Genomic DNA, 15,883 nt, shown 5'->3' with positions numbered 1-15,883 from the left:
GGGTTGGACTAGATGACCCTTGCGAGCCCTGCCAACTCTGCAATTCTATGGCTGGAAACTGGTGTGTTCCGATCCTCTCAAAGCCTTGTGAGGAGCTCGGGTTGCAGTTAATCCGGATTAATTAATCCAGAATAAGGAGAGCGCTTTTTCTTTTTTAAAAAGCCCTTTCGGGATTGCCCCCTCTTACATTCCACGTAGGGCTGCGATAGATTAGGAGAGACTATTATCTCCTTCCCCCACCCGCTTTTCATGTAAACATTTCGTGTAAACGCATTTAGGATCGGAGCGCGAACTGTATTGCACTGGGAATTCAGGCCTTCCCTCCCAGCGGTGATGCAGAAGGCTACAGGAAAAGGTGCGATCCACAAGGTGCTCATGTAGGTGGAATTTGGGCGTTTTAAGGGACTCCCAGTAGCCTGCTACTCTTTAACACGTCTGCCCCACAGCAATCGACGAGGCTGCTTGGCTTTTCCCAGTAAAGTGTGCACAGAACCTTTGCAGCAAGAGCCCAAACAGCTTTACTCGGGAGTAAGTCCCATGTGCAGCGAGGCCTTCCCTCTGGCTGATCGGTGCACAGGGGGAGGGTGGATTTGGAATCAAGAAGGCCACGGTTTGAGATTAAGCTGGGGGAGCTGAAAGGCCACATTAGGACTTTTTACCCCCAGGCCAGTTACTGCAAAGTCCGCATCCCAATCCGAAATGGCCTTTTCTCGGGGAGGCGGAGAATCATCCCGTGGGCTTCTACAGTCTTTGTTGCGGGAGGGAGATCCTACGGATTTGAACTGATCCCCTGATCTCTTCGTGGAGCTGCGCCTCTTTTAAAATTCACTTTTAGCTTCGGAGCGAGTCCCAGATAGGGACAAGGGGCAATGCGAGCCTCTGGCATGCTTACTTGGAAGTAAATCCCTCTCGCCCTACTCTGCGTGCAATGGTAAAGAGTGCAAAGGAGCGCAGCCGGAGTTGCAATCCTATACACACTGAACCTGGGGCTCAGTCCCGTGGATTTAAGCGGGGCTGACTTCTGAGTGGACATGGCCAGGATTTGCCCTACTATTGGTACAGTATAAGAAAATGGCAGGGTCGCCTGGAAGATGAGGTGTGCAACTTTCTCTTCCTCTTGAAATGAGGTCCGCTTTCGCTTCCTTCCTGAAGGCTTCGGTGAAATCCAGCATCTAAAAGTCATCTCAAGTGCGCTTTGACTTAACAATATCTATGAAATCCTGAGCGGGAGTTCTAGAGCGCAAGTCTTTGCTAAGCGCAGTTTTTCGCGTCTGTTTTGGGTGGCTGCGATAGGTGAGAGAGGAAAAAGCAAAGATAACTCTGAGCGGGTACAGATTATTTCTCGGCATTATTTCATTTCCCTGGGATCAGGTTTTGTTGAACGCCCAGAGAAATGTGCAGAGGGACACGAAAATAGTAATAATAAAAAAGAAAATAAATAAATATAAAATAATTAATGGCACCGTCAGGTTATCCTTCAATCTCCCCCCCCCCCAGTCATTCTATTTCTGATGCCTTTGAAGGTGGCAGCGTCTCCCTCCTTCCTCTGGTCCATTGGTCACACCGCAGCGTCTCTGGCTCCTTCCAGAATCCGCTGCCGCCCCCGCTTCCCTTCCCGCAGGGTCCCGGTCGGGATCTCCATTCTCTTCTGATTAACCCGCCCCTGTTAGTTTAACGAGCGTGGAGGGAGAAGCGGCTTTTAAAAACCCCAGGCTTATCAGTGTGGTTTAGACATGTTTTAAATTGCTTGGTGTTTTTGTCGAAAAGTTTAATTTCATTCATTCATTGATTAATGCTGCGTTGAGGTCCAGGAGAATTTTAATTTTTTTTGCTAAATGATTCGGCGGGTTTCAAGATTACATGTTTGCTTTTTAAACAAATCAGTACTGGAAAGGTAGCTGTTTTGTTTTTGGCAGATTTTAATACTCTGCTCTCCCTCCTTAACAGGCGCCCTGGGTAGTGAGTTATATTAACTTTTCAATGGCCACGGGAGGGGGGTATTTTTTAAATTAACTCTGTGATGGGCATAGGAGTGTTGTAAGCCATTTCCCAAGACAGTGGATTTGTACTTTAAGACAATGTGAAGGCAAGCATTTGTTTATTTTTAAGGAGGGGAACACTAATACAGTTGACATCAAACTTGTAGTCACCAAATTTCAATTCTGGGCTTTTTAGGTAGTAAGGAGAGTACATCTTTCTTTATATCAAATGGGGGAAATTTCCTTCTTTCCACAGTATTGAACAAATTGATTACCCCCCACCAAATCTAAGCAAATTAAATAAAAAGCAAACTCAAAATTTACAGTACTAAACAAATTTTCTCTGGAAGTAAGATCCATTGACATAAATGGGTTTTTCCTTCAAGGACATGCACTTTGATCTAAGTATATGCAAAAAGCCTCCCAGCTCTATGGCAGGAAGCCCAAAGTGCAATCCTATGTACACTTTGGGAGTCCATGTGCTCTGTGGCACTTACTTCTGAGTAAACAAGTTGTAGGTTTGGAGCGCATATTGTAGGCTTTACTCTCCTACCTCCCTTTCTTTCCCCTATATCTCCATCGAATTGAAACTGAACTTAAATTAAATTAGTGTGTTGACTTAAAAAGTATTTGTATTTATGAATGAGGCAGGAGATTCCTAAAAACCAAACTGGTCCCAAACGCATTTGCTGAAAATAAGATCATTTGAACTTTCAGTGGGTGAGTGAGGCTGCAGTCCTCAGATAAAATTTAATTTTGGTCCATCAGGTGCTAGTATATAATTCCCCCCCTACCTCATTCAGGGTTAGATTGCAGTCTTCAGACTGCTTGCTTCAAAGTAAAGTTCTTTTAAAAAAAGGGGGGGGGGGCGGAGAGGATATTTTAGACTCATCCAGAGAGTTTCCTTGTTACTTTGTTACTTCAAATGGGTCATTTGGAGGACTATGACTACAAATCCTTGTTTGCCAAGTAAAGAATAATACAAATTGAAGCCTGCAAGGCTTTTGAAGCACAACCCTATGCACGTCTACTCAGGAGTAAGATCCATTGATGCCAGGTAAGTGTAACATTGCAGCCTAACTTGCAATGCTACCTTGCTCTGAAAGACAGAAAGTAACACTAAGACATGTCAATTTACAGTCGACCTTGCTTCCTGATTTTTCCCTTGGGATGCAAATGTGCTGTTGGCTCCTTGAGTGGGGCTACCAATGACCTCTCCCTCTCCAAATATCCTCCTTTCAGGCTGCTACCTCTTTTATAGAAATCAACTTCCTCCTCTTTGCTCCCCCCACCCAGTCCAGACCCTATGATGCCTTGGACTGACACAGCATCTTTTTTTCTCCAGGACCGTCATGACAGCAGCAGCAATGGGAACCCCAGACTGCCCCACCTCTCGGCCGTCAGCCAGCACTTGTACAGTCCGGCACCCCCCCTTTCCCACTCAGGGGCCTCCGATTTCCAGCCCCCTTACTTCCCGCCCCCGTACCAGCCTCTGCCTTACTCCCAGTCCAGTGATCCTTACTCTCACCTGGGCGATCCTTTCTCCATCAACCCGCTCCACCAGCCGCCACCGCCTCCCCCCAGCCAGCAGCAAACCAGTTGGCCCAGCCGCCAGACCAGCCAGGACCACTCCAGTTTGTCCCACCACGCTCGGTCTGGTTTGGTGCCCCATCTCCCGGCTCTGGAAAGCGGTTCTGCTGGGGTGAGAAGGGAAACCTACAGGCGATCTGAGCTGCTCCTGCCTCATGGCCACGGCCTCGATGCTTCCAGCTTGGCAGAGAACCTAGGACTGCATGAAATGGCCCACCAGATGGAAGAGGTGCAGGTAAAGATTGGCGAAAGTGATAAATGGTGTCCCTGCAGTTCTGGATGCCCTGTAGCCTAGCAGAAAAGCTTTGGTTGCCTCACCAAAGGGAGTCTTCTTTAAAGGAAGGGACTGTAGCTGAGTGGTCGAGCATCCACAGGTTCAGTCCCCAGGACCACCAAATTAGGGTTGGGAGAAAATACTGTCAGAAACCCCAGAGAGTTGCTACCCATCATTGTAGACAATATACTGAGCTAGATGGACCAATGTCCTGACTCTGTTGAGGCAGCTTCCTAAGTTCCATGAGGCCCAACAGAAAAGCAAACACCTGGAATGTGAGCATCAGTCAAACGTGGCGAACTTAAGGGCTGATCCTTCTTTATGCTTTTCATTTATACCTGACTTTCCTTGAAAGAGCTCAAGGCAGCATACATGCCCCTCCCTCAGTTTGTCCTCACAACAACCCTGTGGGGTAGGTTAGGCTGAGAGATAGTGACTGGCCCAACATCACTCCATGAGAATTGTAGCTGAACAGGGATCTGAACCTTTCCAGGTCAGGGTTGGGGGAATCTGTGGCCCTCCAGATTTTGCTGAGCTCCTAACTTCCCTGACCATTGACCATACTGGCTGGAGTCTAGCCATGTCTGGAGGGTCACCACACCACATTCTTGCATGGAAGAGCCATGGAGGAGACTCATGTGCCCTGTCTCTTGTTCCATAAATGGTCGGCATCCATAGAGTGCTTCAGTGATGATGAGGAAGAGGATGATTTACTTGGTTGGATATGTGAACAGGGTTTTAGTCGCCTAACTGAGGAATTGAGAACTTGTTCATTGACTCAAACTCCCACCAGGCCCTGCCAATATGGCCAGTTGTCAGGGATGATGGGAGTTGTAGTCCAACAGCATCTAGAGGCGCACAGCCACTCCTGACCCTAGTTCAAAGCACTTCACATCTAGTTCAATAATTTGCCTTTTGAGTTAGGTCAGAATTATCCCTGCATTGCTGAGGAGTGGCTGGCTTAGTGAGTTCACTGCAAGGAGAGATTTGGAGAGTCCCTCCTTCATTCTCTTACAGAGCAGCCCTATGCCTCCCTGCTTGGAAGTAAGATCCATTGGGTTCAATGGGACTTCCTCCCAGCTAAGCACACACAGGGTTGCATGCTTGGTCGTTATACAAAACCGTTGCAAGAGAACCCACTTCTGCATTATTGACCAGCGCACAGAGACTGCAGTGTCTTATAGATTAAATCCGGTCACCTAAAAGTTCCATTTCTTGCACTGTGTTCCAAAATCTGCAGAATATCACCGCTATGAATAGACCATACAGAACAGGCTCTTTGGGGGGTGGGAAACACTGTAGACTGGAGCCCACCATTTTGCTCAGCAAGAAGCTAGATCCGTTTACTAATTTGCAGAACAAACCCTGGACAGATCCACTCCATGCATTTAAAGGACACCTAATGCACATTTTAAACCCATGACTTACCCCAAAGAGTCCTGGGAGCTGTGGTTTGTTGAGGGTGCTAGGAATGTGTAGTGGTGTGAGGGGCAAACTATACTTCCCAAGATTCTTTGGGGGAAGTCATGTGTTTTAAATGTATGTCAGGTGTCCTTTAATAATTTAATGGTATGGCGTGGCTCGCCTTCCTCTTTGTCCAACATCTTTTTCTTCCGGACTGAAGAGAAGGTAATCAGTCCACAAAACTTTATAATGGTCCCCATTTCGGAAGCCAAATTAGGGCAGCAGAACTGCAGTTTCATTTCTTGTGCACACTGCAATCCTTAAAAGCCTTGGGTGAAATTTATCTCTTACTAGACATCATGAAGTCCTGGTGAAATCGGTGTGGAGCTGCATGGAGCTGCAGTCCTAAATGTGCGCAGATACCCTCTGAGAAATAAGCTAACTTAATGGGACTGAATTCTGAGTTAGCATCAGAAATGGGCTACACACACTAACTTGCATAAAAATAAAGTGCCACTGATTTCAGTAGGGCTGGCACCTCTATATGCATTCTGAAGAGAAGACTGTACACCTGATTGTTGGTCTCTGGTCACTACGTGGGCATCCTATTGAAATAAAAGGCTCTTCTTGCAATTAATATGTTTAGGGTTTAGCCTTAAAGTTAATCTGTAGGTTCATAGCCATTTGGAGGAAAATAGCATTTTGTATGTGCATTTCGTGTAGTGGGGGGGGGGAGAGAAGGTGGGGTGTATTTTCTTTATTCCACAATTGTGTTCTAAAAATTTCACATTCTCTCTCCAGCATGTGGAAGATCAGCATTTATTAATGCATGACCAGACAGTCATTAGAAAAGGTCAGTAAATCTGCATTCTCCTGTTGGTTTTTCCTCTTGTCTTCTTTTTAAAAAGATAAGAATTTCTAACCGATAAAGGCTAGTTTCATAGTGGTGGATTGTTTTGGAAAAAAGATTTTCTTCCGTGTGGCTTTTTTCTTTTTTAAAAAATGAAGTTTCTGTAAATGAAAAATAGAGCTCCCCTACTCCTTTCCAGTTCTCTGCATGAGCTAGCATGTGTGCCGGAGGCTGTATTCCATATACTGTAACCCATTTACTCCAAAGTAAGTAGGTTGTGGGTTTGACTGGAGTGTGCATTTGTTTACATACAGATGCTTTTAAAGGCTGTTTAAAAAAAAATCCAGGATGTGGAATTTGGGACTAATAAAATGGGTTATTAAATTTTCTTGTGGAAACTTTAAAAACTGGTCTGAGCTGTAATTTCCCTAGGAACAGCAAATAACTGTACTTGCCATACCAGGAAAAGAAATATCCTGATGCAACATTCACATGGGTGAACTGTTGCTTTTTAAGCCTCAATATTCTATTGTATGGGAAAGCGATTGCTTCCCCTCTTGAGATTATTACCAAGTTATGGTTTTGCATTGTGCAGATTACAGTATGATTATGTCAAGAGTCTCTGAAATGAACGAGCTTCTATCCCTGAGCGTGTAAGGCAAAAATCTAAGGCTATTGCAGATACTTTTTGAATTTTTGGTTCCTTATTCATATGGTCTTTGGAAGCGAAGCAGGAGTGTTTGGCAAGGCAGGTGAATTAATGAAGAATTGTCAAAAGCTGATTGGGTAGCGGGAAGAAATGTTCTATTGATCTAATCCAGGGAAGAGTAGATGTGGATCCTAAGTATTACAATACAGGCTGGAGAAAAGGCTAAGAGCTTTTGCCTGTTATCAAATTAACCAGGGAATGCCACTGTTTTGAAGCAAAGGTCTTTATTCTCTCCTGCGTCTACGAGTTTGCTCATGTTGCTTTCCTTTCCTTATTAGAAAGGGAAGACTTATCACTACTTTCATTAATGACCTGGGTGGTGGGGAGATCTCTGTTGAAAGACACAGGCAAATACACAGATAGGTACAGGCAGGCATGGAGGGAGAAAAGTGAAATTGCCTTCAGGCTTTCTAAGCAGGGAGGAATGGGTTAACCTTGCTGCCCTATTGCTTCTAAATGCATGGGCTTTAGGATTTATCCACAGTGAAAAGTTTTCATTGGTGGCATTTTTTTTGGGGGGGGGCTGATGTGGGGGATACCAGGGTAGATGAACTCCTTGAATCCTGTTCTCTGTCCCTTCCTTCCCTCTACTTTGTTTAAAAATAATAATCAAAGGAGAGTTTTTCCTGAAAAACCCCAGGGTGACATGGAAAGGAAAAATGTGACTGAGAAAAAGCAGAAATGTTGTTTTGCTGTAAACTGTGCCGATCTGAGAATTAGCTCAGGGCAGAAGTATCTTTTTAATTTATTTTTTGCTGTCAGCTTCATGCCGCTTGAGAATCTTCCTCTTTTGATAAAGAAAAGTATTGGGCCTGATTGTTAAACCGTTTCCTGGTCCATACATTATAAGGGGGGGGGGAGGGGACACCGGCCTTTGATTTGGCAAAACATGACTGTTTCTCAGGCACACGTAAGATAAGTTCTACTGACTTGCTTACTTTACTACAATTCCTGCAATGCAACTGTGCATTTATGGTGGCTGCTTACAAATCCCCCCTCCCCACACACAAAAAAGCAGGGAATGCATAACTAAAGAAAGAGGATATAGATTTGCATGAAATATGCAAATGTAGATATGAAAAATTATTACTGTAAGTTAAATAAATGCAATGATCTCATGATAGTGGGAAATACGGTGACCTTTATGCTTGCTCAGTCTGCTAACCAGGTGAGGGGCAGATTCCAGGTTGATGTTCTCCTACCTTACGGTTCTTTGTTGTTAAAGACGGAGCAGCTGTTCAGACAGAGGATTTTTCCCTGTCAAGCAGGGCATGCAGCCACCCAATGCCATTTCAGGTTTCCGAAAAAGGAAACTTCCTTTAGTTAAATGAAGCTTGCATTTTATAGCAACAATAAAACTGAGCATTTCTTCCAGAGAAAAATAGGCTGCATTGCTGTAAACTGGAAAAGCAGTTAAGCATGCATATATATATGTATGTATTACTCTTTTATCATTAAATAATCTTAGAAGGAGTGCATCAAATGTGGATGGTCTACATTTTTCACTTTCTTACTGTATAGTTTGCAGTTAAAAGTTTCATGAGAACCCCATTGGGAAATGCATCTTAATGGGTTAATAAAATACAGTGGATTTATGACGTCTAATAGATCTATTAAATGTTAAGTGATTTAGACTTCCCTAAAGGAAAACCCAAAAGTGGGGGAAAAAACACACCATCCTCTTTCCCCCCCTGTGTATCTTGGTTCTCCTAGGTCCTATTTCATTAACGAAAAACAATGCATTAGGTCTCCCTTGCCAGAAGGATGGACTTATCGGCGTCGTGATCAACCCCAACGAAGTATTCTGCTCTGTTCCTGGGCGGCTCTCTCTTCTCAGTTCGACGTCTAAATACAAAGTGACAGTAGCAGAGGTTCAGAGAAGGCTCTCTCCTCCGGAATGTCTCAACGCTTCGTTGCTGGGAGGGGTTCTTCGAAGGTAGGAGGCTGTGATTTCCACCCCCCTCTTCTCTCCTCCCCCACCGCCCCGTCAAAACTATTCCAGTGACTAGAGCTTCTCATACCACCTCTTAAGCCAAACGGCATGTAAATACCATTTTTGTGTCTCAACAATTTTGCGCAGGGAGAGAGAGTGAAACCCAAACGCTGCATCCTAATGCAGTTTATTTCCAAGCTCTGTGTTCACGCTCTTCTTTCTCTTTAGCACCCCTTGCATTTCCAGAAATGAAAAGTGCTATAACAAGTCTAGAAACAAGTTCTCTTTTTCCTGTTAATATGACACGTTGCTTCTCAGTCTACAAAAAGAGAATCTTGCACCCATTATTTTCAGGTTTTCTTACTCACTCGGCCGCCTGTGTACCACAGTGTTTAAATGGCGTTCACATAAATTAATAATCGGCTGATTCCTCTCCCACCTTTCAACCCAAGGGTACAATTTCCAGTTTGCTGTTAAGGATGCCAACTGGCCAAACTTCTCACACACATAGATACGTGCCTACACCCATGTGTCTTTAATAGCAAGTCATAGGTGAAACACCCGGCGGGTGAAGCTTTCTGAAGCAAAGTGAGCCATGCTCCCTTCTAATGTCTGTGCACCAAGCTGCTGTTAAAGGCACAGCTGCAGAGACAGATCAATAAGCTGGCAACCCCTAGGGGGATCATCAGGGCAGCAGAACTTTGTTGGAAAGATGTCCACGGCTCCTGCTCAGTGGGACAAGCAAGGGGGTCTCCAATGCAGTTAGAGTTGGCTTACTGCAGGCATAGGCAAACTCTGCTCTCCAGATATTTTGAGACTACAATTCCCATCATCCCTGACCACTGGTCCTGTTAGCTAGGGATGATGGGAGTTGTAGTCCCAAAACATCTGGAGGGCCGAGTTTGCCTATGCCTGGCTAACTGTATTTTTAACTAACACATATTGTTATCTAAAGACTGGACCCTCCGTTGCCCAAGATCATGAAGTCTAGGGCTAAAAACGACCTCTAAGTGCACCCATGGATAATTCCAACTTGGATAGAGAGAGGAAAGATCTTCTGAGCAAGGTTCTTGGATAGGTTAAAGCACACACACAGAGTGTTTTAAGAGCATCTGTTGTGGTTACTTTCTAAAAAGAACCAGAGCTATTGGCGTCCTTGAGGAATAATCAAAAGCATGTGGTTTGAAACACCAAAGGGGGGGTGGTGCTGGTGAATCCAGCTCAGACCCACCCTCCCCAATATTCCTCCTTCTCAAATGGTACTCCTGATTTCGAAGGCCTGGGCTGGGATTGCAATCTTTGTTAATATATCTATGCTTGTGCCGCAACAAATGCTCAACTTGATGCTCCATGCTTGTAAAAGGTTCAATTTTCATTACGCCTGCCGTAAGCGTAATGATCTTTGATAGTGTGAATGCAAAGGCAAAGCGTATTTCCCCCCCCCCCCCCGCTTCCTTTCTTTTTGATCTTGCTTTCTGATGTTTATGTGATGGAGCATTAAAAAGTAGGTCAAAGCTTGTTTTTCCATTCTGACCCCCCCCCGCCCTCGATTCCTCTCCCCCCCCACCCCCGCGCAACACAACAGAACTGTACTGAATGTCAGTAATTTGGCATTTCTCAATTGCTTTGAAATGTGGCCTCTTTTGGGGGGGTGCAGCTAAATAAAACACTGTCCACCTCTTTCCCCCGCTATTTGCAGAGCCAAATCTAAAAATGGTGGCCGATCTCTAAGGGAGAAGCTGGACAAAATTGGTCTCAACCTTCCAGCTGGCAGAAGGAAAGCTGCAAATGTGACTTTGTTGACATCGTTGGTGGAAGGTCAGTCTTAATTCTTTATTTTTTAAAAAAGAGCCTTTCTGGGTAAAGGACAAATGAGGTGACTTGGATGAGCATGTCCTCTAAAGCAGTGTTGTTCCATTTTCAGACTTTAGCCCAAATACGCATATCTGGACTTTTTGCTTCAGCCTTTGCCAACATGGTTTCTCTCCAGTTGTTTCTGGACTGCAATTCCTGGCTGGGGCTGATTGGAGTTGTGGTCCAAAATGATTTGGAGGACGAAGGGCAGACCCGCACCATGCATTTAAAGCACATCCAGCACACCTTTAAAAACTCCTGACTTCCCCCAAAGAATCCTGGGAAGGGTGAATTTCCCCATTTGCAGAGCCAAATCCCCAGTAAAGGTAAAGGGACCCCGACCATTAGGTCCAGTTGTGACCAACTCTGGGGTTGTGGCGCTCATCTTGCTTTATTGGCCGAGGGAGCTGGCATACAGCTTCCAGGTCATGTGGCCAGCATGACTAAGCCGCTTCTGGCGAACCAGAGCAGCGCACAGAAACGCCGTTTACATTCCCGCCAGAGTGGTACCTATTTATCTACTTGCACTTTGACGTGCTTTTGAACTGCTAGGTTGGCAGGAGCAGGGACCGAGCAACGGGAGCTCACCCTGTCGCGGGGATTCGAACCGCTGACCTTCTGATCGGGTAGCCTCTCCAGTGGAATCCTAGGAGCCTCTTATTATTTAACTAATTCATTTCCAGAGGCACATTAGTGTGTGTCCCGCCAGACAGTTTGGCGAATTCTTGCCTCACTGCATAACTTTTGATTAAGGAGTTTGATACAAAGCTTTAAGGGGATCAGATCAAGTTGAAATTAATCCAACTAAATTAAGAAAGTGTCTAAAAAGAGTTTTAAGAATCCAGAATGAGAATGTTCATTCTGATAACTAGCTTAGGAATGTCCTCGAGACAGCAGAGTTCAGTGGTGGAGAGTTCCCAGTAGAATCCAGTGTTTTGAAAGAGCAATAGCTCACCCATAATAAAAGCTCCATCAGCCTCCAATAACCTTCAGATCAGAGAGAACTGTTTCCAAAAGAATTATTATTTTTTTACTTGGCGGTGGAGTTTAAGGCGAGAGTGTAGCAGACAGAAAGCACATGCAGTGGTTTACTAACTGAGAGCAATGCTTTATTAAAGCCATGGTTTCTTTGGGATAAAGAATCTTTGGGATTGCAGCCATGGGTTCTTTTTAGGTTTTCTACAAAGAGAATGTGTGTTTAAAGCGAAAGTTTTCATGAAGGAGGAAGGGAGAACGTGTTGGTACTACAATTCCCACCATCCATGACTGATAGCCATTCTATTTCGGGCTGGTTTGAGTCTCAACAACATCTGCAGGGCCACAGATTCCAAATTTTGGATTAGATGGATTTGCAGTTCCATGTCTTTAAGCACATGGTGTACACCCATTTGAAATAATTAACTGAAATAGACTGGCAGAATCCGAGACCTGGGAGAAGAAATCGTTGAAGAGGACTGGAAAAAATTTAAGCTTTATCTGCAAAAATATTGTAAACTGTATGAATGTTAAGCAGGATGCTTGATTTTAGACAAATTGGCACCATCAAAATAGATGAAGTAAATCATGAAGATAATTTAAATATAAGATGAAAAACCTATTTTTTTTTTAGATAATTATTAGGTTAAATTAAATTTTCTTTTGTAAGGATTGGAATAAACGTATCTAAAATTTGAAATATATTCGAAATTTGACAGTAAGGATGGAGATAAGGGAATAAATTGTTGTTTTAAGTGTATTAAATTAGAACGTAGGAGCGGGAGATGCGAGGAAGTCCAGAAGTGATAAGAAAATATGTGATATGCAATGTTATGTTCATTTTTTTTTTTACTGTAAATGAAAAATTCTTAATAAATATTTTTTTTTTTAAAAAAGAAATAATTAACTGAAATAACTCGGGGGGGGGGGCTGAGCTAGTTCACATGTGCATGGATGTTTAACTTTGATGAATGGAAAATGAATGTATGAATGGCGTCCGTTGAAAACAAGCATGTCTGAGATGATGCACCACCTGTCTGTAGCAGCTAATCTATGATGGTTCACTCAACACTTGCAAGAGATCACTTGGTGCACGTTCATCACTTTTATTGCAACATAGGTGAACCATCCTGTATTTTCTGAGCAAATGTGTTCCATCACCGGAATGCCGGGTCAATTGAATTCAAATGGGTGAAATATGCTTTGCATCCCACATCTTTTGTTTAACTGGATTGTCTGGGTGGAATCTGGATCCATTAAAATGAATAGTTGCGTTGCTAGTTGTTTTGATGGGAGTTGTCCTCAAGTTTTGGATGAGTGTCTTTTTGGTTCAAGCTGCACCAACCGTATGGGAGGGGATGCGCCAAACTTGTAACCCAACCGTGGTAGCTTCTGTCGCTGTGCGGCTTTACAAATATCTAAACGCCTCAGAATTTTCTGTTCATCCAAGCTACTTAATTGTGAAGTAATATTTTGCAATCTCTTTTGACATCTTCCAAAAACAGTCTGGGAACAGAGGCCAATTACAGATGAGAAGGTAGAATTTGGCTAATTATTGTGGTGGGGGTGGGGCGGGTACGTAGGATGATGCAAGAAACTCTGCCTCAATCCTAAACAAAATCCCTAGAGCTCCAGTCCGAAGAGGATGTTTCTGTATAGACAAATGTCCAAAAAGGGTTTCTTGCTGAAACTTGTTTTCAAGAGAGCTTTGTTTGATCAATAGAGTAGCTCAATAAGTCTCCACCATTAGCCTAACATGTATGCCATGGGAAAACCAGGCCATCTCCCCCCCCCCCCATGAGAGCATGGCAGCCGTTTGGGACACCTTGGTCTTTTGCATGATTTCGGGAAAAGATCTCCCCCCCGAAAAGTGGTTTTTTTTTGGGGGGAGTCCATGATCTTGCAAGGTGCCCCCAAATGTCTATGTGTTTTTGGCGCTGTACCCGAAGAAAATACTTTTTCCTAGCCTGTGATCTCGCGTGGCTCACGTGACTTGTGCAGGATTTTGGACCTGGAAAATAGTGTCCCGGATTTGGGCCACGTTGTGTTGGAGGGTATGGTATGTGAGGACTCACACCGCCTTAGTTCCACATATTTATAGGGTGACAATGCTACTGCTGAAACCCTCATTAGGTCAGCCTGCAACCCAGTTAGCATAGTCAACCTGGTGCATTCCAGATGTTTGGGACAGAAGCTCCCATCATGGATCAGAGACTGGGTGAAACTGATGGGAACTGTAGTCCAAATGGTAGATTGCTTCAAGATGGTGTGAACCTTCTCTTGTTCCCTGCTGAAAATCACTTCCTCTTCTGCATTGTGTGTTTTTGTGTGTGTGTGTGTGTGGAGGGGGATGTTGGTGCGCTCACAAAGAGACAGGCCCTGTCCACTCTTGGGTCTGGCTGTGCCAGCCTGTAGCTCTCGATGTATTACTCATTTCACCCCAGAGATTCTAGTCCTTGATGGTGAAAAAGTTTCCCATCCCTAGACTAGCTGATCCACACCCTAGAACAAACCAATAGGCTAGCTAGAACAAGGGGGGTGAGGTTTGTGAGGCCTTGGCCTAATTTTCCTTGGGCAGCAAGGAGAAATGGAGGACACCCCACCCATATTTGACTCTGGCCACTGGTTGCACCAGCTTGGTCCCCTGTCCGCACGCAGCCCCTGACAGGCCACCCTCAAGGGTTATCCTGTGACAGAATTCTGTCAGTCACTGGTTTAGAACAAAGAAACCCCTATTGCAGCCTTTGGATATCAAGGCAGAATTGCTCAGGTTTCTTCTAGACAGATTTTGATATCGAGTCGCACTTAACGTAAATTATGAGCCTGCTGGAAAATTAACTTGGACTTTATGGTATTAAGTAGGGCATATCATGAAAACGGTGTATTATGTAAAATTTGTGCTGCAAACTGCTTTTGTTTTTTTGGAGGGGAGGTATTAAACTACCGTAGTATTAGATATTACCTTAATATCTAATGTAACTCACCCTGGGACCTTGGCGTGAAGGGTGGGTAATTAATAAAATGAATAAGAAGAGGATGATAATCACAGCTTTATTTTTGTGGTTTTTTCTCATCTTTTCCAGGTGAAGCTGTACATCTTGCCCGGGATTTTGGCTACGTCTGTGAAACTGAGTTTCCTTCCAAGGCTGTGGCCGAATACTTAACTCGGCCACATCTGGGGCGTAATGAGATGGCTAACAGGAAGAACATGCTGCTGGCTGCAAAGTAGGTATTCTCTTTTTGAACATGAGCATCTTGGATGGCCAGTTTGTATTTTAGCATTTGTATCGTAACCCTTAGTTCTACGTAAAGGAGAACTGTGATCTGCATGTTAAAAGATTTAGGGCAGGCATAGGCAAACTCTGGCCCTCCAGATGTTTGGGACTACAATTCCCATCATCCCTAGCTAACATGACCGCAGTGGTCAGGGATGATGGGAATTGTAGTCTCAAACATCTGGAGGGCCAGAGTTTGCCTATGCCTGATTTAGAGGATGGTGGCAGTTGTTGAGGCTTGCTTTAAGGCAAGGTTTCCTGATATTGCTGGATGGGTCATGCTAGCTGGAGCTGATGGGAATTGAACAATTACCTGAAAGCTTCCTTGTCCACAGCCTATAGGCTCCTACAAGGGCTGGTTCCAAGTTCAAGGGCCCTCTGCCTAGTATCCACAGATGGGTCCCCTCCCGCATCAGTGCATTTTTTAAAAATTAAAGCAAGCTTAGGTTTCTGAAGATGTTGAATGTATATGTTTGCCTGATACTGTCTTAAGCAATGCTACAGAATATTGGGGTGATTTTCATAGTAACAGAGCAAATTGTCTGAATTCTTATGCTTTTTGACATGCAAGGTTCCTTGGGTGGTCAGGGCTGTTCACTTCCTGGCAGCTCCAGGAAGAGTAGAAAAAGACTCATTACGAAATGCTGCTGTCGGTTGATCTCCATTGACCCCCTGTGGTGCTCCAGGTGTTCTTGGACTCCAGCTCCCATCAGTATCGGCCAGCATGGCCAGTGGCTACTGAAGATGGGAGTTGTAGTCAAACAGCAGGTTCATCATCCCTGCTTGTAGGCAATTTATTCATTGAGACTGGGCAAGGCTCTGACTCCGTATCAGCCTGTTTCCTGTGCTCCTTCTGAAGTTCAGCTAAGTTGGGTTCAAACTCACCAAAGTGAATGCTTTAGTTCAAATTAGAGTGGTGGAGTTAATTGCATGCTTCATCTCTCCTCCCTCCCCAACTGAAAGTCATGCACAGCATTCAAAGGTGCTTCTGTGTTTGGTTTTTGCTGATCACCCACCATCTCTAGTCCAAGAACAAGTTG

General features: G+C 44.4%; 1 protein-coding gene across 4 annotated transcripts in view; it reads left to right on the top strand.

The window, feature by feature from the left end:
* TFAP2C (transcription factor AP-2 gamma) overlaps nt 1-15,883 on the top strand; it is a 33,111-nt gene that overhangs the window by 11,440 nt on the left and 5,788 nt on the right. For 3 of the 4 annotated variants that reach the window (XM_079979637.1, XM_079979636.1, XM_079979638.1), the window contains exons 2-6: nt 3,325-3,804; nt 6,049-6,100; nt 8,520-8,742; nt 10,439-10,557; nt 14,652-14,793. In XM_079979637.1, the coding sequence (XP_079835763.1) occupies nt 3,325-3,804; nt 6,049-6,100; nt 8,520-8,742; nt 10,439-10,557; nt 14,652-14,793 (1,016 nt within the window). The remainder of the gene's footprint in view (nt 1-3,324; nt 3,805-6,048; nt 6,101-8,519; nt 8,743-10,438; nt 10,558-14,651; nt 14,794-15,883) is intronic. The other variant, XM_079979639.1, reaches the window with a different exon arrangement.

The sequence above is a fragment of the Podarcis cretensis genome, assembly GCF_951804945.1.
Source record: "Podarcis cretensis genome assembly, chromosome: 6".
Taxonomy (NCBI): domain Eukaryota; kingdom Metazoa; phylum Chordata; class Lepidosauria; order Squamata; family Lacertidae; genus Podarcis; species Podarcis cretensis.
This window is presented reverse-complemented; position numbering and strand designations above follow the sequence as displayed.